General features: G+C 37.6%; 1 protein-coding gene across 3 annotated transcripts in view; it reads right to left on the minus strand.

Annotated features, from left to right (window-relative positions):
- ZCCHC17 (zinc finger CCHC-type containing 17) overlaps positions 1-23,583 on the minus strand; it is a 57,343-nt gene that overhangs the window by 32,077 nt on the left and 1,683 nt on the right. For all 3 annotated transcript variants that reach the window (XM_053707102.1, XM_053707101.1, XM_053707103.1), the window contains exons 2-3: positions 17,857-17,957; positions 578-635 (exon numbers count right to left, since the gene is read on the minus strand). In XM_053707102.1, the coding sequence (XP_053563077.1) occupies positions 578-635; positions 17,857-17,898 (100 nt within the window). In that variant the 5' untranslated portion in view covers positions 17,899-17,957. The remainder of the gene's footprint in view (positions 1-577; positions 636-17,856; positions 17,958-23,583) is intronic.

Genomic DNA, 23,583 nt, shown 5'->3' on the forward strand with positions numbered 1-23,583 from the left:
TGCACTACTGAACACATCAAGTAAGCCAATAACAAGATACTTATATGTGCAGCCACCAATCAGCAGCTAACTCACAATTGTGTGTTGCTGTACCTAAGTCTACCTAGGTATGCTTTTCAAAAAAGGATACCAAGAGAATGAAGCACATTAAACAATAGCAGTAAACTGGAAAGTTGTTTTACAAGTATGATGTATCATAAAAGAAACATTTTGAGTTTTATGCCCCAAAATCATCCAAAGCACAAAATGTTTCCAAAGCTGCAACTAACATTGAAGAAGAAATATTAAAGTTTTTTTTAGCATTGGCTTAAATTTTAGCCCGGTGGCAAGTAAAATTAGCCGGGTGGTGTGCCCTGGGGAGAACACTGTGTGTGTATAAATATATCATTTACATACTTATTAAATAATTTTAACATACCAAAATACTTATTCAACTATGTGTAATTCAATGTCACTTTAAATGACCTCCAGGCTCTGGGATAAATATGGGCTCCAGTAACAATAGCAGCAATAGACAGAATGCAGGTACAAGAAACAGGGACAAATATGTATATAACAAGTCAGTATAAAGTCGCACCTTGCTTTCGGCAGCCTGGGATTTTAATAAATGCTCCATAATCAGTTACGTTAGCAACCTGTGTATAATAAAAAACATCAAGTTATTTAAAGGGACATGGAAAAAAGGTTACTTTGCTTTCAAACCAGAAGTAAAGGGACATTAAACACTAAATGCATTTTATATGCATAGTATTGAGGATATTCCCCACCTCCTGCTAGTCATAGATGCCGCAATATTAAAATTGACATTTTATTGCATTCCAGAGGGAAGTGTATGAAATCTTTTTAGTGTTTAATGTCCCTTTAATTAAAAAAAAAGGAAAAATTGGTGTTTTTTTTTACCAGTATTTAGGTGCAAAGTAGTGCAACAATGTTACCACAGTACACGGAAAATCAAAACCGATTTTGCAAAATGACCCTGCAGCTGTTTTTCAGCATATGCTAACTAACATTAAACAATAAATATGTTTTAAAAGTTAAAAGAAGAGATTTATTGTCTCTGAACACTGTTACTTAAAGGGACAGTGTACTCTAAAAATGTATTTAATGGATATTAAACAGTAAAACAGGCTAGACATGCTGATGTATTCACATCAAAGATTAGACTTAGAATAACATGTAGATGTATTTTTATTATTATATTAGTTGTTTAAATATTGATGATATAAGTGTAAAGGTTTAGTTTCTAAAGTAATGAGTGCTGCCATGTTTGAACTAATTTTCTATTTATTTTTGTCTTCTGCTGAGAACAATTAGGGAAAGATATATATATATGAACCGGGAAACTCACATAACATTGTATAGGTAGTCTATTTTATTGCCTGTTTTATATTTGTACCTAATTGTTTGCAGCAGGATAGTGAGATAAGGTTAACTCTTAAAAGGGACACTGAACCCAAATTTTTTCTTTTGTGATTCAGATAGAGCATGCAACTTTCTAATTTACTCCTATTATCAATTTTTAATCATTCTCTTGCTATATTTTTGGTTCAGAACCATGGACAACACTTGTTTATTGTTGGGTGAATTTATCCACCAATCAGCAAGAACAACCCAGGTTGTTCACCAAAAATGATCCGGCTTCTAAACTTACATTCTTCCTTTCCAAATAAAGATACCAAGAGAATAAAGAAAATGTGATAATTGCATGTTCTATCTGAATCGCGAAAGAAAAAATGTGGGTTCAGTGTCCCTTTAAGTTTGCGGCACTCATTACTTTACAGAAACTCAGTAGGATTTATAAAAAATAAATAAAAAAAGGGTATTTCATTGTTTTGCAAACAGATTGTTTACCTTTATTTTATATTTGAAATAGTTACTTTTACCTGTTGTATCCCCACCTACATTGAAAATATTATTAACAAACATTTTATCTGTAGAAAACCTATGTAACCATGAGACAACAGCAGTAAATAATCTCCCAGTGTGCTCATTCAAACCCCCAGCCACAATCAGCATTTCAATACCTAGCATAGATAACATTAGCAGGTTTGCTAAAAAAAAAAAAAAACAGTTGATGATTTTAATGAGAAAACTGTTTTAGTACAGTGTAGTACAGTGTCCCTTTAAGTATTTCTAATTCTGTTTAATAAATGTATCTAAACATAAGAGCAAGCAAGAAGCTTAAAGGGACAGTATGCACCAATTGTCATATAACGTCATGTAATAGACACTACTATAAAGAATATTTTGCACAGATACTGATCTAAAAATCCAGTATAAAACTGTTTAAAACTTACTAAGAATCTCCCAGTTTAGCTCTGTTGAAAAAGGTTAGCTGGAACACCCACTGAAAGTGGTTGTATACCAAAAAGTGAAGACACTCCCCTTCCTTCTGCATATGAAAAGACTCTTTACACAAACAGGAGCAAGTTGGAGTAGGTATACATCAGTATACTTCTAAAACTTTGGGCTTGGTTAGGAGCCTGAAAATCAGCGCAATTTTATTTAAAAATAAGCAAAACTAAGAGATACAAAACCCACATTTCTAAAATTACAGACTCCAAGGATGTCACCCACTCTGATAACACAGCAATAATTGATCAATTTGCAGAATACTACACCTCACTATATAACCTCCCGAGCACACACCTTGAAGAAAAACACAATAGTATACATACATACTTGGAAAAGGCCCTGCTTCCAACATTGACCGATTCTGATAGAGAAGCTTTAGACGCACCATTTTCACTGCAGGAGGTTCTGCTAGCCATAAGAGATCTCCCACAGGGCAAAGCCCCCGGCCCAGACGGCTTTACTCCCAAATATTACCATCTTTTCAAATCCCTCCTGGGTCCTCACTTGCTAGAAATGTACAATTCCTTTGACCAGTTTACGCACCTCCCACCCACGCTCCTGGAAGCTACAATCTCCATAATCCCTAAACCAGGTAAGCCCCCAGATAAAGTTACTAACTACCGTCCTATATCCCTAATAAATGTGGATATCAAATTATACGCTAAACTACTCGCAGTGAGAATCAGTAATTACTTACCGTCCCTAGTACACGTAGACCAGGTAGGCTTTATCCCGGGTAGGGAGGCTAAGGAGAACACCATCCGAGTTTTGCATACCCTATTCTCGGCCACAAACTCTAACTCGCCCCTAGTCCTTCTCTCCACCGACGCCGAGAAAGCCTTTGACAGGGTGGACTGGGATTTTCTCTGGTCTGCTCTGTCAAAGTTTGGATTCTCCCAAGTAATGATCTCACGTATTAAAGCCCTATATAGCAACCCCTCGGCATATATTAATGCAAACAACACCCTTTCGCAAAAGATAATGATAAATAATGGCACGCGACAGGGATGCCCCCTTTCGCCCTTGTTATTTGCCCTAGCAGTAGAGGCACTCGCCACCAGGATACGGAGTAACCCTCTTATACAGGGGGTCACTTTTGGAGAGCTCCATCAGAAATGTCTGCTATACGCAGACGATATTATATTCACATTGAGCTCCCCCTCTACGTCCCTACCAGCCCTCCTTGAGGAGCTGGAGGAGTATAGAAGCGTCTCCAACTTTTCAATCAATATGGAAAAATCGATGATACTCCCAATACACTTAAATGCAGAAGACATGCACTACATTAAAACCCACACCTCTTTTCAGTTGACCTCGAAAATCAAATACTTAGGAATTGATATATCCCCTACTCATACAGAATTATTCAATCTCAATTATGTTCCTCTTCAAATAGAAACTGAAAAGTCATTAGATTCCTGGCATAAACAAGGCCATCTTTCATGGATGGGGCGCATAAATGCATTAAAGATGAACATCCTTCCCAAATTCCTTTATCTATTTCAAGTCCTCCCCCTAGATCTCCCCATACAATTCCTGCAGAAACAACAGAGAAAATTTGACCGATTTATTTGGTCACATAAAAGACCCAGAGTAAACAGAAATACGTTGTTCCTTAACAGAGCAGATGGGGGGCTCGGATCCCCTAACCTGGTTAATTACTACAAGGCATCTCATTTGGCACGAATAGTTGCATGGAAACGCTCGCTGACGAGCAAACCCTGGGTGCAGATAGAATCCTTTTTAGCGGGGAGGTTAGACTTGGGAGAACAGTGCTGGATCCCACATAAATCGAGGTCCCCGGACATAGGGAGTAATTACTATACAGCCTCCACGCTGCGAATATGGGACAAATCCCTAGTAGAAGATAGATCGTTATCAACGCCAATATCCCCTCTTACTCCACTACTCAATAACCCCCTACTGCTACAAAACTACACCATCCCGACCCCGCATATGGCTGGAGCCCCCTCCAACGTACCAGTACACATGCTGATACACAATGGCTTGATGCGCCTACAGGCTGAGGTAAGCCAATTAATAGGTTCCCCGTTCCATTTATGGTTTCCATATTTGCAGGCTAGACATGCCATTTTTTCTAGTCCGCACAAAGCAAACTTAACCAGAACACTGACTCCATTTGAAACCTTATGTACATCCCCCTCCATGACTAAAGCTCATATCTCTATAATTTACAAGCTACTAAGTGGATCCTTCCCCATTAAGAGACCTGCATACATCACCAAGTGGGAGAGGGAGCTAGATATAACATTGACAGATGAGCAATGGGGCCATATTTTTATTGAAACCAAAAAGTCGTCCCTATCACTAACTTTAGTAGAAACAAATTTTAAGCTGCTTTCCAGGTGGTACCTTACCCCACACAGAATACGCAGTATTTTTCCCAACTCTTCCCCCCTGTGTTGGAGACATTGTGGAGAAGTCGGTACACTCTCTCATATATGGTGTAAGTGCCCTCATATTCAGCCATATTGGCACAGTATAAACACACAAATTAACAAGATAATAGGTAGGTCCCTGGATCTTTCCCCTAGCCTGATCCTATTAAATAATTTCCCAGATGTAACCTGTCAGTATCGGAAAAAATTGCTACATGTCATGCTTAATTGTGCTAGACGCCTTATACCAAGATATTGGAAAAAAGCAGACACACCACCATATGGAATGTGGGTTAAAGAAGTGAAACATGTACTTGAACTTGAAAAAATATACTACACACATATAGGTAAACAAGATTTTATTGCTGATGTGATATTCCTCTGGGAGCAGGGCGAATGAACCCAGCACAAATGCTTTGATTCAAATTATATGGTCCTCTGTCTACTATCTTACTGTTTCTGTAACATTGTCTGTGGATCCCGTCTGGAAGTTAGATATAGCCAGTAACAATCTGTAAGGTTGGCAAGTATCGTGATTCTATGTGTTATCCCTGATTTAATTGTATTTGCTGTTCACATCTGCCTATAGGCGTATTTATACATTGTATACTGTTTCTTTTCCTTAAACCTGTTTGAAAACAATAAAAAGATATATTGGAAAAAAAATAAGCAAAACTATACATTATCTACAAAACATTTATGCAAAGAAAAATCCAGTGTACAATGTCCCTTTTATAGAACCTGTATATCTTGGCAATGAACAGTATTTAAACTAAGCATAGTCTATGCAGAAGTCAGGTATACTAATGCTTACATCCTCTGAGCTGTGAACATTTTTGCAGGTTCTGTGTTTACTGCAATTTAAGGGACATTTAACAATTTGAGATCGTAATATAAAATGATAACCTAAGTTACAACATGGCAGCTCCCATTGTTTTATAGACACTAAAACTTTACACTTATTTTGTCAATATTTAAACAGCTAAACTTTAAAAAATACGTCTACATCTTATTCTCAGACTAATCTTTTCTTTGAATGCATCATTCTATCTAGCATTTATTTAGTGTTTAATGTCCCTTTAAAAAAATATTATATTATTAAAAAACTACTACCTACTTTCAATGGAAAGCACCTAGTATCAGTGAATTGATATATAACCTAAGTTTTATTTTTCCATTTTATAATGACAAAACAAAGTGAATTTTCTTTCATGTAATTGGCAAGAGTCCATGAGCTAGTGACGTATGGGATATACAATCCTACCAGGAGGGGCAAAGTTTCCCAAACCTCAAAATTCCTATAAATACACCCCTCACCACACCCACAATTCAGTTTTACAAACTTTGCCTCCTATGGAGGAGGTGAAGTAAGTTTGTGCTTGATGTTTTCTAAATTCTTTGTGTTTGTGCTCTTCGAAGCATTCTGAAGCCCAATTCCTCTCAGAGTACAGTGTTTGTCAGAGGTTAACGGGACCAGTAGACTGGATGCTGTCTGTCCAAGGCTGCATGGATACAGTGTGAGATGAGTCACACAGCCTCAAGACTGAAGAGAGCAGTGTCTGCAGCTGCACAGATGCTCAAATCCTCACATGCCTGGCCGCTCCAGCTTTCTGCTGCATGCGCCTACAGTCAGCCCTACCCTGAAACAATCCCCACCACCAGAGCAGTTACCTGGTAACAGTGGTAACCCCAGCAGGACCTTTTCTGATGCAGTGGGATTGGCTGAATGCCGAGTTAGGGGTTTGCATTCAGTGCTGCACAGTGCACATCTAAAACAGCACATGGCACTAGCTTGGCATGTCACCTGCACGGTCTGGCACAGTTTCCCACAAATAAATATAAGCAGAAAACTTTTGACTGTGACAGTATTAGAACTGACTGTGTGTGTCCCCCATATCATATAACATCAGCAATCTGGCATGAACCAAAAAAAAAATATATATTTTTTTTTTAGGAATCTTGGGCCCCTCAACAAAGACTGGGCCCTGGGCAGCTGCCCCTTTTTCCCTGTGTTAAAGACGGCCCTGGTCAGAGGGATGTGAAGAGAGTATTGCCCGTTTGATGTTATGTTTTTCCTTGCGGGAAATCTTTTCAAGGGTTCTCTGTTATCGGTCGTAAGGATTCATCTCCTACCTCTCTTTTCAGATCGACGATATACTCTTATATACCATTACCTCTGTTGATAGCTTTTAGTACTGGTTTGGCTATCTGCTATATGTGGATGGGTGTCTTTCGGTAAGTATGTATCATTATTTTAAGACACTCTCAGCTATGGTTTGGCGCTTTATGTATTAATATAAAGTTTTAAAAATATGTATTTTACTTATATTTGCCATGAGTCAGGTCTATGTGTATTTCCCTTTGCAGTCCAGCAGTTTCGTTATGGGAATCATGTTAAGGAAGTTTGTCTTACCTGGGGTATAGTCTTTTTTCAATTTGACTTGTTTTCTTTAAAAAACTTGCGGGCATATTAGGCTTGCGAGGGTGTAAAATGCTGTTTTTTATTGCGTCATTCTTGGTGTGAGAATTTTTTTGGGCGTGAATGTGCGTCTGTCATGAAGCAAGTTCGTCATTTCATGCATTTTAGTTGATGCGAAATTGCGTTTGTTATGACGCAAGTTGCGTCATTTCCGGATGTTTGTTGGCGCCAATAAATGTATTTATATTTTACCCCACTTCCTATATGCTCCTTGCCTTCTTTATGCTCAGCAGGCTATGCTATTTGCTTTTTTGTCAATTTTAGCATTTGCATTTTTCCCCATTCCTGAAACTGCTATATGTGGAAATAAGATATTTTTGTTTAATGTTATTTTTTCTTTTTTACATTTTATAAGATGTCTCAATCTGATCCTGTCTCAGAAGTCGCTGTAGGAACCATGCTGCCTGAACACAGTTCTACCAAAGCTAAGTGTATCTGTTGTAAGATAGTGGAGATTATATCTCCAACTTTAGTATGTAACAGTTGTCATGATAAGCTTTTGAATGCAGAAAAGGTTTATATTAGTGCTAGTACAGTATCTGTTGTTCCTTCAACATCTAAAGTACATGATATCCCTGTTGATATGAAAAATTATATTGCTGATGCGATACAGAAGGCTATGGCTGCTATACTGCCTTCAAATAAACGTAAAAGGTCTTTTAAAACTTCTCATATTACTGATGAAATTTGTAATGACCGACAACATACTGATATATCCTCCTCTGATGAGGATCTCTCTAAATAAGAAGATCCTACTTCAGACATTGACACTGATAAATCATCTTATCTTTTTAAGATTGAGTATATTCGTTCTTTGTTGAAAGAAGTGTGGATAACTTTGGATATTGAGGAGTCTGGTCCTCTTGATAAAAAATTCAGTAAACGTTTAAATTCTGTTTATAAACCTCCTGTGTCTACTCTGAGGTTTTTCCTGTTCCTGATGTTATTTCTGATGTGATTGCTAAGGAATGGTCTAAGCCTGGTACTTCTTTTGTTCCTTCTTCAAGGTTTAAAAAGTTGTATCCTTTGCCAGTGGTTAATTTAGAGTTTTGGGGAAAAGTCTCTAAGGTTGATGGGGCTATTTCTACTCTTGCTAAACGTACTACTATTCCTATGGAAGATAGTACCTCTTTTAAGGATCCTTTAGATAGGAAGATTGAATCTTATCTAAGGAAAGCTTATTTGAATCTCGCTATAAGCTTAGACCTGCCATTTCTATGGCTGATGTGGCAGCTGCATCAACTTTTTGGTTGGATAGCTTAGCATAACGAGAAAAAGACTCTGATTTACGTAGCATTGTTCATTTGCTTCAACATGCTAATCATTTTATCTGTGATGCTATTTTTGATATCATCAAGATTAATGTTAAATCTATGTCTTTGGTTATTTTAGCTAGAAAATCTTTATGGCTCAAATCATGGAATGCTGACATGGTATCTAGGTTACTATCTCTTTCATTCCAGGGTAACAATTTGTTTGGTTCCCAGTTGGATTCAATTATTTCCACTATTACTGGGGGGGAAGGGAGTTTTTTTGCCTCAAGATTAAAAGTCTAAAGGCAAATCTAAAGCTTCTAATCGGTTTCGTTCCTTTCGTCAGAATAGAGAACAGAAAACCATTCCTTCCCCTAAAGACTCTGGCTCCAATTGAAAGCCATCCTCAAGTTGGAATAAATCCAAGCCTTACATGAAACCAAAGCCAGTCCCTCAGTCTGCATGAAGGTGCGTCCCTCAATCCAGTTCTGCTGGTGGGGGTCAGATTGAAATTATTTCAAGACATTTGGGCAGGTTCCATTAGGAATCATTGGATTCAGAATATTGTCTCCCAGGGGTATCGAATAGGTTTCAGAATAAGACCTCCTGTGAGAAGATTTTTTCTCTCTCACGTTCCAACAAATCCTGTGAAAGCTCAGGCTTTTCTGAAGTGTGTTTCAGATCTAGAGCTTTCAGGAGTGATTGTACCAGTTCCACTTCTGGAACAGGGTTTGGGATTTTATTAAAATCTATTCATTGTCCCGAAGAAGGAAAATTCTTTCAGACCAGTTCTGGATCTGAAGTTTTAAATCGTTTTGTAAGAGTCCCAACTTTCAAGATGGTGACTATAAGAACTATTCTGCCTTTTGTTCAGCAAGGTCATTATATGTCTACAATAGACTTACAGGACGCATATCTTCACAATCCGATTCATCCAGACCACTATCAGTTTCTGAGATTCTCTTTTCTAGACAAGCATTACCAATTTGTTGCTCTTCCATTTGGCCTAGCAACAGCTCCAATAATCTTTTCGAAGGTTCTCTGTGCCCTTCTATCTATAATCAGAGAGCAGGGTATTGCAGTATTTCCATATTTGGACGATATCTTGGTACTGGCTCTGTGTTTACATTTAGCAGATTCTCACACAAATCAACTTGTGTTGTTTCTTCAAAGACATGGTTGGAGGATCAATTTACCAAAGAGTTCTTTGATTCCTCAGACAACGGTCACCTTTTTAGGTTTGCAGATAGATTCAGTGTCCATGACTCTGTCTTTAACAGACAAGAGACTAATAAAATTGGTTTCTGCCTGTCGAAATCTTCAGTCTCGATCATTCCCTTCAGTGGCTATGTGCATGGAAGTTTTAGGTCCCATGATTGCAGCATCGGACGCGATCCCCTTGCTCATTTTCATGAGACCTCTGCAGCTTTGCATGCTGAATCAATGGTGCAGGGATTATACTTGGATATCACAGTTGATATACTTAAATCCCAACATTCAACTCTCTCTGTCCTGGTGGTTAGTCCATCATCGGATTATTCAAGGGGCCTCTATTGTTTGTCCTGCCTGGACTGTGATTTCAACAGATGCAAGTCTCACAGGTTGGGGTGCTGTCTGGTGGTCTCTGACAGCACAAGGAGTTTGGAATCCTCAAGAGGCGAGGTTACCAATCAATATTTTAGAACTCTGTGCTATTTTCAGGGCTCTTCAGGCTTGGACGCTATTAAAGAGAGAATTATTAATTCGTTTTTAGACAGACAATATCACAACTCTGGCATATGTCAATCATCAAGGGGGGACTCGCAGTCCTTTAGCGATGAAAGAAGTATCTCGGATACTGTCTTGGGCGGAATCCAATTCCTGTCTAATTTCTGCAATACATATCCCAGGTGTAGACAAATGGGAAGCGGATTATCTCAGCCGCCAGTTCTTACATCCAGGGGAGAGGTCTCTCCATCCAGATGTATTTTGTCAGATTGTTCAGATGTGGGGTTTTCAAGAAATAGATCTGATGGCATCCCATCTAAACAAGAAGCTTCCCAGGTACCTTTCCATGTCCAGGGATCCTCAGGCGGAGATGGTGGATGCGTTAGCAGTTCCTTGGCGTTACCAACCTGCTTAAATTTTTCTGCCTCTAGTTCTTCTTCCAAGGATGATCTCCAAGATCACAATGGAAAAATCACATGTGTTTCTGATAGCACCAGCATGGCCTCACAGGTTTTGGCATGCAGATCTTGTCCGGATGACCAGTTGCCAACCTTGGCCATTTCTGTCTCAAGGGCTGTTTCTCAAATCGCTAAATTTGAAATTGAACGCTTAGTGCTTAGTCATAGAGGTTTCTCTGACTCAGTGATTAATACTATGCTTCAGGCTCGTAAGTCTGTCTCAAGGGAGATTTAGGATAGGGTTTGGAAAACCTATATTTCATGGTGTTCTTTTCATAAATTGTCTTGGCATTCTTTTAGAATTCCTAGAATTTTACAGCTTCTTCAGGATGGTTTGGATAAAGGTTTGTCTGCAAGTTCTTTGAAGGGACAAATCTCGGCTCTTTCTGTCTTATTTCATAGAAAGATTGCTAAGCTTCCTGATATTCAATGTTTTGTTCAGGCTTTGGTTCGTATCAAGCCTGTTATTAAATCAATTTCTCCTCCTTGGAGTCTTAATTTGGTTTTAAAAGCTTTGCAGACTCCTCCATTTGAGTCTATGCATTCTCTGGATATTAAACTACTTTCTTGGAAAGTGTTGTTCCTTTTGGCTCTCTCTTCTGCTAGAAGAGTTTCAGAATTGTCTGCTCTCTTTTGTGAGTCTCCTTTTCTGATTTTTCATCAGGATAAAGCTGTTTTGCAGACTTTGTTTACATTTCTTCCTAAGGTTGTGAATTCTAACAACATTAGTAGGGAAATTGCTGTTCCTTCTTTGTGTCCTAATCCTAAGAATGCTCTCGAAAGATCTTTACATTCTTTAGATGTTGTAAGAGCTTTGAAATACTATATCAAAGCTACTAAGGATTATAGAAATACTTCCAGTCTATTTGTTGTTTTTTATGGTTCTAGAAAAAGGCCAGAAAGCTTCTGCCATTTCTTTGGCATCGTGGTTAAAGCTTTTGATTCACAAGGCTTATTTGGAGGCGGGTCAGTCTCTGCCTCAGAGAATAATAGCTCATTCTACTAAATCAGTCGCCACTTCTTGGGCTTTTAAGAATGAAGCTTCAGTTGATCAGATTTGAAAAGCAGCAACTTGGTCTTCTTTGCATACATTTACTAAATTCTACCATTTTTATGTTTTTGTTTCTGCAAAAGCAGTCTTTGGTAGAAAAGTTCTTCAGGCAGCTGCCTCAGTTTGATTCTTCTGCTTATGATTTAAGTTTTTTTCTTGTAAATTATAAGAAAGACTTATTTTTTGTGGATTTAATTTTTTCAGTGGAAATAGCTGTTTTTATTTTATCCCTCCTTTTCTAGTGATTCTTCTGTGGTCTCCCACATCTTGGGTATTTCTATCCCATACGTCACTAGCTCATGGACTCTTGCCAATTACATGAAAGAAAACAATTTATGTAAGAACTTACCTGATAAATTAATTTCTTTCATATTGGCAAGAGTCAATGAGGCCCACCCTTTTTATGGTGGTTATGATTTTTTGTATAAAAGCACAATTCTTTTTCCAGTTCCTCTTTTTGTATGCTTTTTTACTCCTTATTTTATCACCCCACTACTTGGCTATTCGCTAAACTGAATTGTGGGTGTGGTGAGGGGTGTATTTATAGGCATTTTGAGGTTTGGGAAACTTTGCCCCTCCTGGTAGGATTGTATATCCCATACGTCACTAGCTCATGGACTCTTGCCAATATGAAAGAAATGAATTTATCAGGTAAGTTCTTACATAAATTATGTTTTTTCACTAATTAGCTCAGTATGCAACTGATCATCTCTTTAGATATGTTTGTACTTAAAACTTGTACCAAACATTTAAAAATTTATAAATGATCTATTAGAGATTAGCAGAAATTTGTAATCGATTACTGAAACAAAATGCTGAATATGGCTGTAGGCTGCCACATTGAGCTTTGGAGTGCTTTACGAATTTCTGCACATCCCTAATAATAATAAATATATATATATATATATATATATATATATATATATATATATATATATATATATATATATATATATATATATATATATACACACACAGAAAACCCACAGCCCTGAATACTTACAGAAAGCTGTATAGTTTCCAGCAACTCAGGCAGTTAACCTCCGACCAGCCTGGGTGACAAGCCCATAGGGAAATTTACAAAACAAAATTATCCATATGGGCTTATCATCCAGGCTGGTCCCAGGTTTAATGTCTGAGTTGCTGGAAACTGTATAGCTATCTAAGTATTTAAAGGAATAGTAGACCCAAAAAATTTTTTGGCATTGTTTAAAACATCATATTCAGATATTAAATTACACAAATAACACCTATTAGCCATTATTTAGCATTTACGTACACTTTGCAAAACAAAATATAAATGCTGGCAAACCCTTCTTTTGGATTATTATGCAGTCAAATTGCTGATTTCTACCTAGGTAGAACTAATATGGCGTTGCACATGCGCATTTAAAGTAACTTCTTCCAACGCATGCGTATATGCTACTTGTCTTCAGCTTCAGCCGCGCGCATCATCAACTCCTCGCCAGATGCGTGATGTAGTAGTGGGCATGGCGCACCAGAACAATGGAGTAAGTTATTGGCAGCTCAGTTAGGAGGTACATAATGTATGCGCTTGCGATATTGTAGGTATGCATATTCACTGTGCATTGCGCATACGAGCGCACACAAGTTAAAATGACGAAATTGAGTACAGTAGCTCATTGAAATATTCAAATTACATGATCTGTGCTGCAGTGCTATTGGATGAAGTGCTGGCACAGATTATCTGCAACTCCAACCTACATTTATGGGCGGTCGTATAAAACATAATTTTTTTTACACATTAAAGCTTTGTTGAAGGTAAGAATCAGTAGTTTTTTTTTTGTTTTTTTTTTATTAAGATTCATAATAAGGCATACAAAGCTGAAATGTCAGCGCAAAGTAAACAAAGAAATAGTTACAAAACAATCAAACCATAAACAGATTTAGACGCAGAAATAGAAAGTACATAACATTAGTATACACATAAAGTGAAAATTATGCCCAGTCAACTAAACACCCTCTAAATGATCAATAAGGCCTCTCTTGGACCTCTCAGAGTCTTAGGAAAAGCTATTTAGCTAAAGAGGGCTATTAAAAACTTTTAGAGACCACTCTTGGATCCCAATTAGTGAATCTTATTTTTTCTTTTTACAAGGGATGGAACAAACAATTTTCACTATGGTTGAACCAATATTTAAAAACTAAGTAATATAGAAAATAAAATGGGGATGAATTTTAATCCTTCAGAGAAAGCTATAATATCGGAGCCTGATGACCTGGCAAGTTGTTATAGGTGCTATATTATAATAGTTCAGTAAGATGCAAAACTATACAATACAAGATATGAGATGAAATCTCCACAGACATTTGTGCTAATTGATCTATCTAGAAATATGACTGCTAGATTTCTAAAGTAATGCAGTTAAGTTCTAGGAAGTTAGAATCATGGGGAGCTCAGGGTAACATATAATCATATCCATAACTAGCTGCCTAGCTCTCTTAATAACAGTGAGTATTTAAAGATGATACTCTACACAAAAATATAGGTAGAACAAACACAATCAGTTATAATTCGCATCTACAACCCCCATAACAATTATACATAGAGCTAGAAATCTCATGGTCTATCCTCAGTCGCCCTATATCGTTGGAGTTGAAGCTATACTACCAAGCTTGTAGGGTGCTATTATAACAAATAACTATATACCCCTCTTATACAATCGGACTAGGAGCTCTATTCACATATGCTGGGGAAAACCTCTGGAAAATAAAATATGTGGGTGCTAGAATTATTATTACATATCGGCTAATTATTAATTTACAGAACTCCAGCTTATCTAACCCCACATTATATAAGCACTTAATAATGTGTGATTTCCTGTAGCTAGTAATTTTAATGGACTCTCTGGATAAGGCTAGAGGCATGCTACCCCGGCCGCGGATAGCATACCAACAGAACATAATATGTAAATACCCCAGCCTGCATTAGGAAAATAAAGAAATACATAGGGAAAGGATATACACTACTTCTAATATAAATATCATATAAAGCACAGTTCAAATCTGATATATAGATATAGATAGCATTCTATGGGTTTAGGTCTTTAATGTCACTGTAGCTCTTGCAAGGTAGCGTTGTGAGGCAAGACTATAGGTTGCTGCATCTACAAGCAGAAATTATGCTCTGAGTGTGAAGTAATGGCCGTTAGAAAAACAAAGCGAGTATTTAATAGAAGGCCTATACTGTGTTACACTTATTGGTCATCTTATGGAACCAGCTCCAATCAAACCTAAACATTAAACATTGTGAATGCTACAGAATATGAATGCATCATTAGTGGAGGGGGGAGGGGGGAAATGATACCAACCAAACTGAGCCAGTGAGCCAAAATGATATGTATACTTATAGGAGCCTATCTCTGATTCATATAAGACACATGCAAAGTATATACATCATACCCAGAGGGAAAAACGACTAAAATACAGGACAGTTTGCAGCCATTAGTACACATTCAGACTATAAGTCCTCATAAATATGGCAGTCTTATGACTAAGCCTTTACCGCTCAAATTAGTCTGGATAATACCCCCCCTTCCTTGTTATATGCAGGCTCAGTATACCAAACCGGGACTTCTTAGCTACTGCAGTGGTTAATAAGGTGTCCTTATGTACATTATAGCGAGAAGGACCTGATTCTTATGTCTCTTTTTCAGCCCACTCCGTGCCGTTCAGTGACATGAAATATAATATTGTACCCCAAGAGAGTAAGTTGCCAGCTCCTTAGCCCCAATGTTTTCACGGAATGAACACAAGGGCAGCAAGACAACTTCCTCCAGAAATAAAAGTCGAGGGACTGAGCTGGAGCTATCTGTGAGCGTCTCACCCTAATCCTCACAGTTTGTGTCGCAGAGATGTAAGAGGCCATGTGTGATGAATTATCGGCATAAGGCTGTATCTGTAAGGTAGAGTCCTCAGCTGCTGCTTGGATAATGATATGGTAGCTATCAAGGACTTTTGCAGCCGAATCATCCAGTACCCTATCCAGTCGGCTCTCTGTGACCAACTGAAGAGGTCTTACCCCTCCGTCCACTCCAAGATTGCAATCCACTGTGCTCCGCGCAATTGCGCTCCATTTCAGACTCCTCGAGAAAGATGTGCGGGCTGTCTCCGGGAACAGTTGTACGCTGATCAGAGTCATCAGCTGTGGCGGCCCGATCCAAGGGCCTCTTTGTCACGGAGCCTCGCTCAGGAGGCGGGTCACAGGCAGCTGGAGGCACCGCTGATGACTGTGTCCTCCTGGCAGCCGAGCCGCACTCAGCCCTCAAAGCGCTCCATTCCTCTTTGAAAACCCTAGCGAGTTGTTCAAAGTGAGCTATAAGTAGTGCTTCCACCTCCTGTAGTTTCAGCTTAACGGCTGGCTCCATTTTAGGTAGGCCGGTGCGTGGCTGTTGCTGGGGTTTTTCTCTTTTCTCCTTCTCTCCACCTGCCTTCACTGCTCTGTCCATAAAAGAGGCTGTAGAACAGACTCCGATTTCTATCCCCACAGTTCCAATCACTGCAGTTTCCAGAACTGCTTTACCCGGAGAACCGGGGCGGGGGGTATCAAAGAGAATGTAATGTGGCCGCCGCCTTCCCTCTGACGGTCCAGACTTGGGCTTCAATTTAGGCTAATCTGGCAAGAGTAGTATCAGTCTGTAGATCAGTGTGTTATAAGTCCATAACTGTAGACAAACAAAACAGATGGGTCGCATAGCCTTTGATAATCGGCAGATTATGCTGATGTTGTGCAGAGCTCCAAGTATTGCAGCCTTTTATGGCTGCCGCCCGGACACGCCCCCCAAAATCAGTAGTTTTTAATCTAGGACACCTTAACTAAGTGACTATGTATTTTGTAGTACGCTCCAAAAGTAAAGATTTCAAACCCTTTAAGGCTGTGGGTTTTACAGTGACTTGGGATATGTACCCATTCTAGTGTGAGAATGCAGTCCATTTCTGTGTTTTGTATGTGCTTAGGGAAAATAAAAAAGACATGTGTCACGCTGGTTGGTTCAACATGCATTGTGTGGCTGCTGGTTAGGAACCTTGATATAGTCCTGGGCTTAAACCATTTGGCACCAAATGCAACTAACTCTCCCATTTTTGCTTTTAAATATTACTGTGTGCTTGATAGAGAGAAAAAGGCTCTGTGTGTGTGTGTATGTATATATATATATATATATATATATATATATATATATATATATATATATATATATATATATATATATATATATATATATATATATATATATATATATATATATATATATACACATACATACACACACACACAAGGAAGCGCAGTGACAAGAAGTAGGAGAAGGGATGAGACAAAAATACGCTCTGTAGTGTAGTATTTTAACCAGGTACAAACATAAGTAAAAAATCTGCTCACCTGATTATACCTCAAAGCATATGAGGTATATTGAGTTTTGGGGATATAATGCTGTCTGTAGTAAAGATGTATCCTCTGTCACAATACATTGTGTTGGCTCAACAAGAAAGAATTAAAGGAGTTTATTTCCCAAAGTAATTTCCACTTAGATATTCTTGCAACAAATGTTCAACAAATTGTATGAAAAGTCCCATTATCCACAGCTACCAGGAGTTCTCCATTAGGAATCACAAAGTATGCAGGATGTATAAAAACTGTTCAAATTTGAATATTATGAAGAGCAAAGTTATGAGAAAAAGTTACCAGCTTATTTCAAATAGCGTCCTTGGTTCCTGCGAAACCGGAAGTCACAGCTCTATTCTAGCTCCGTCCTGACAGAAGATCCATCATTACTACAGACAGGGATTATATCCCCACAAAACACCTCTTATGCGCTTTGAGGTGTAATCATGTGAGCAGGTTTAAAATACAACACTAGAGAGATTTTATTTTGTTTTTACTCCTACTTCTTGTCCTTGCATTTCCTTGCCCCTTTTCTTTGCATGTACTTTCCAATATTTTTTTTCTCTCTCTCTCTCTAAATGTTAAAAGGTTACTAGTCCACTCATTGTTCCAAAAAAAAAAAAAAAAAAAAGATTATCAGCATAAGCTAAAAAGAAAGCGATCATTGGTGAGCTAAAATAAAGAAAGTGAGCCCTAGCAAGCTGAGAGATAGAGCAAAAGCAAGCTGATAAAAAAAAAAAGATTTGTTTTTACCTCTCCTTGAAAGATTTCATATAGTTCTGGCAAGCGTTCCATGGCTTGGTGTAGTATAAAACTGATACATTTATTTGTGCAAGTACATACACTGCAGCAGTCTGTGTGGAATAAAATAAAAGATATATTATATTTGGATACATTTGCTTACAAATCTTAACAGATTTCAGGTAGATATTTCTTATAATAGACACCTTACACTTGACATTTCTTATACTGTAGGAGACTCTGTTAACAAAGTCACACTGGACTTCAAACTTTACATTCTAGTGTTCTCATGATGACCTTTTTAATGGGCACACCACCTGGCTCATATGTTAGTCAATAATAAGTAATATTAGTGAATATTAAACATGTTCAATCTTTATTTTTATTTTTTTTAAACCAACTTTATTGTAGATCGTTTAGTTTTACATATTGTTGGAAACGCAGCTTCATTTTGTAACATACAATAGTTGGTTTTCATGTGTAAATTATAAACAAAGTATAACATTTGCAGATAAAGTCCATATAACCTCCCCCTTTTTGTGTGTTATTCTTCTTTGTTAGGAAATGGTTTTTCCACATGGGCTATTTCGTCATTGACGTAGTAAATACGTTTCTAAATTGAGCCCAAAGTGGTAACAAACATGTTACAGGAGAAGGCACACAGGCCGCACAGTATTGTATTTAATACTGAAATAATTAAAAGTTAACTTAAAACAACTAAATCCCAGGTCGCTCGCCCCCCGCATGTATGGCTCCTGAATTGTTTTTGTGTGATATGGAATCCCATACTAGTTCCTACATATTTGATGGGTTCTACTTATAGCCTTTTATTTTGGTTTGAGAATAATGTTCCCATAGATGTGAAATTCCTGCATATATATTTATTTGGCTATTTTTAAGATAATAATATTCCTCTAGTTCTATTAGTTCAGTGATTTTGTTAACTCATATAGTTAAATATGGAGCTTCTTAAGGTCTCCAATTTTTTGCTATTAAACTTTTACTCCGTTGGTCATAATTTAGAACAATTTAAGATATGGCTTATGTTTTATTTTAGGGGGTTTGTTCAATAACCATATCAGGGGGTCTAGTGGGAATTTAATTTCTAATATTGATTCTATTTCACTGATTATTGTTCTCCATAAATTTTGTATGGAGTTACACCACCACCACATATGTGCTGCACTGCTGTTAACGTGTCCGCAGCGCCAACACTGATTTTTTTTTTAGTATGATATAGGTGGTGTAGTAAGATACCACCTGTGTAATAATTTAAAATTTGTTTCCAAAATTGAGGATGAAATGGAAGAGTTAATTGTTGCCTGAAAGATAGATATGCTCATCTGGGGAAGAATTATAGTTCCTAGATCTGTTTCCCAGCTTTCCATATACAGTGGAATGAATCTGGGGGGGGGGGGGGGGTGTTCTATTAGGATTTTATATATAATAGATAAAATATGTCTGAGTTTTTGTATACTCTACGTTTGACTATAAAGTTCTGTGTTTGTCGGTATGTAAACCAGTTTTTAAAACAGTCATAGTCTCTATCTATTAATTCAGTTTGTGAAAGCAAAGTTTTATTATTGGTCAGTAGGTGTATTGTGAAGTCTCTATTGACTGTGTTGATTGTGGAGTGAGTTGTGTATGGTCTTACCGTGTATTCCCCGTTTTTAATTAGTGATGTCAGTGGCGACAGATTGGATAAGATGTAATGGTTTGTGTTCATAGATTTTTCTCAAACATGAAATGTCTCCTGGATTTTAGGATTATTACAGGTGGATTTTTTGAATATATTAGATTTGTCCCAGCATAATCTTCCCAAATGTGGTTTTTCTAGAACTAGGTATTCCAATAGAACCCGACGTTTATGATTGTAGTGGATGTTCCAATCAACTATACTTTGTAGAAAAATTGCCTGTCGGTACAATGTAAGGTTTGGGACACCCAACCCTCCCTGTATTTTGTGGGACTGAATTATTTGTTAATTCTTGGTGGTTTTTTATACCACATAAAATCACTAAATGCCTTTTGTATTGTCGAAAGGTATGTTCTGGGTAAGGGGATGGTAGGGTTTGAAGAAGATATAGTATTCTAGGGAATACGTTCATCTTAATGACATCAATGCGGCCTAGCCACGATAAAAAAAAAATTGAGCGCCAGGATGATAGGTCTCGTATAATAGTATGTTTAATTGGTATATAATTTAAGTTGAATATTCTATCAATCGTAAGCGTAAGATTCACACCTAGGTAGCTTAGGGAATGGGAGCACCATGCGAATGGAGTAACCTTTTTGACTTTTGCTAAGGTGGTGTTGTCTAAATTTATATTTAAGATTTCCGATTTGGACATATTAATGGAGAAATTAGATAAAGTGTGGAATTGATTCGTTGGGGATTGTAAGGGAAAAGAGCATATCATCCACAAACAAGGATATGATATACTTCTGAGAGCCTATATTGATTCCAGATATGTGTGGGTTTTGCCTTATTTTTACAGATAAAGTTTCTATAATACAAGCAAACAACAAGGAGGATAGTGGACATCCCTGTCAGGTCCCATTAGTGATAGAGAGGGGGGGGGGGGACGAACCATTTACTAGTATGCTCGCACTGGGTTAGGAATAAAGGGAGAAAATTCTAGCAATTATTTGTAGTCCAAGACCCATGTGGATTAAGGTGGCTCGAAGAAAATCCCAAGCAACACGGTTAAAGGCCTTCTCTGAATTTGTTGATAAGAGTATTGATGGAACACTCTTGTTTTGTGCGTAGTGAACGTGTTGTCCTTCGACTCCCTTCTTGGTATAAAACCGACCTAATCCAAATGAATGACGTCAGGGAGGATTTGGTTAAGTCTATAAATCAGTATTCTTGCGTATAGCTTGACGTCAGTATTTAATAGCGAAATAGGGAGGTAGTTTGAGTGGTGTTCTGGGGACTTGTTAGGTTTCGGTAGTAGGACTATACAAGTTTCTAAGGCTCTTTCTGAGAACACTTTGGATTCATCAATTTGCTAACTTTGTCCCATATTGACTATTGCAACCTACTCCTAAATGGCCTTTCTAAACCCTGACTAACTCCACTAAAAAACTGTCAACAATGCTTTGGTTACATTCCTGTAAAAAGACAACGCAGAAGAAATTACACATCCAGTGGGAGGTAGGAGAAAGAGAAAGTTTGGTCTAAATTGTTAATTTTCAATTGTTCTAAGTATTACATAGAGACAGAGATAAGAAAGGGATGCATTTGAGTGATCAGATAAGGATGTCTGATCTCTCTGCAAGCTTAGCCTATTTTGAGGGGTTGCAATATCAAAAAGAAACTCCAGCTATTTAATTTACAAAAAAACAAAGGAATATTTTCTCATACATTTTATACTCTGCAGCTAATATAACAAGTTGTTGGGAACACATTTAGGGGAATACAATTTTACAGTACATCAGCTGCCCCACTCTGTCAGTCCCTACAATGGCTACCCAAATAATTTAGTATAAAGTTCAAAAGATTGACCTTAACCTACAAAGCACTCAATAACCTCACTCATCCCCAAATACTCCACCACCTGCCCTCTTCAATCAACTTCTGAAATACACCTCTCCACTGCAGTTATGACCAGTTCCTTCTCTCTTAAAACTTCTCAATTTACTTCCATTATCTAATTTGCTTCTATCTCTTGATATCCTTTGCTGAAAAGCATATCCAGATAGGCGCAATAGCTGCTGATTGGTGGCTGCACATAGATGCCTCCTGTGATTGGCTCACCCATATGCTATTAATTCAACAAAGGATATCTAAAGAATGTATCAAATTAGATAATAGAAGTAAATTGGAATGTTTAAAATTGTATTGGCTACCTGAATTATGAAAGAAACATTTTGGGTTTAGTGTCCCTTTAACACCTCTCCTCTTACTTGTCTCTTACTTGTAGCTGCAGCTACAATCCATGTGACAAGCTACCCCAAACCTGCAGACTGTAAGCACTTCAGAGCAGGCCCCTCCTCCTGTTTTAATTTTGTTTAGCCAGTTTTTCATATATGTATTATTAATAAAATCATTGTCATTGTATAAATCCTCCTGTTTCTACAAAGTTTACATATTTATTACAACAGTAGTTGATATTTAAAGTTATAAGTAGTGTTTTTCCACAAGGCAGTTAAAGGGACAGTCAAGTCAAAATGAAACCTTCATAAAGGCTGTGACACACTGCAAGCGGAGCGGCGCGCAGCGTGTACATGTGGCTGTGTGCGTTCAGTGTGTCCTGCCTTTTCATCTTGGAGCACTCTGCTGCGTCAGGTCGCATAGCTGAGCGATCAGAGATTAAATATTTGAACTTCAGAAGCGATGAGACGTGGAGCGAAGCAGCTGCTTCGCCTCGCGCCGCATCGCTTGCAGTGTGTCACAGCCTTAATTCAGACAGGGCATGCAATCTTAAACAACTGTCCAATTTACTTTTATCGTCAAATGTACTTTGTTCTCTTGGTATTCTTTGTTGAAAGCTAAACCTATGTATGCTCATATGGTAATTTCTAAGCCCTTGAAGGTCGCCCCTTATCTCAGTGCTAGGGCTGCAACAATTAATCAGTAAGTTTGATCATAAAAATAGTTGTCAACAAATCTCATTATCAATTAGGTGGTCAGCGATTAGTTGGTCAGTTGCACAGTACCAGCCGCTTTAATCTGATGATCTACTGCAACTAAGATTAGGCAAAAAAATTTGAATTTATTCATTTTTCTTTTTATCTTTTTTCTATCCGATTAATCGGACAATAATCATCCGATTAATCAGATAGAAAAAAAAATAATAAATAAAAATGTTTGCACAATACCATGTGCAGAAGTTCATCTGATTGAAGCAGCTGGTGCTGTGCAATTAACCAACTAATCGCTGACCCCCTAATTGATAATGAGATTCTTTGACAACTATTTTTATGATCAATCTTACCGATTAGTTGTTGCAGCCCTACTCAGTGCATTTTGACAGTTTTTCAAAGCTAGATAGCGCTAGTTGATTTGTGCCGTATAGATAACACTGTACTCACCCCGTGGAGTTATTTATGAGTCAGCACTGACTGGCTAAAATGCAAGCCTGTCAAAAGAACTGAAATAAGGGGGCAGTCTGCAGAGGCTTAGATTCAAGCTAACCACAGAGGTAAAAAGTGTATTACTATAACTGTGTCGATTATGCAAAACCGGGGAACGGGTAATAAAAGGTATTATCTATTTTTTAAACAATAAAAATTCTGGGAGTAGAATGAACCACTAAATAAAGTAGAATAGCATAATCAGTAAATGCATAAAAAAGATAAAGTAATAGCACTTAGCTTGAATTTCAAATGAGTAGTAGATGTCTGACATATTTTAAAGTTATAGAACTAACTTTTCCCTCCCACTGCATCATGTTACAGCCATCAGCTAATAACAAATGCATATACTGTACATATATTCTGCGAATTATTGCACATGCTCAGTAGGATCTTTTTCTCTCAAAGTGTGGAAATAAAAATAATTTGCACATTTAGATAATGGAAGTGAATTGGAAAGTTGTTTAAAATTGTGTGCGCTATATGAATCATGAAAGTTTAATTTGGATTTTAGTGTCCCTTTAACCTATTTATGTACAGAAAATAGCTGTTGGTGTATCTAATTAGCTCTACCAATAAAACAATCTCAACAATCATGTTGAAGACACATGAATGTAAATTTCACAGATACTTTAAGTAAAAAGCAAACAAACATAACTG

The sequence above is a fragment of the Bombina bombina genome, chromosome 3 (assembly GCF_027579735.1).
Source record: "Bombina bombina isolate aBomBom1 chromosome 3, aBomBom1.pri, whole genome shotgun sequence".
In the NCBI taxonomy this organism is placed as follows: Eukaryota; Metazoa; Chordata; class Amphibia; order Anura; family Bombinatoridae; genus Bombina; species Bombina bombina.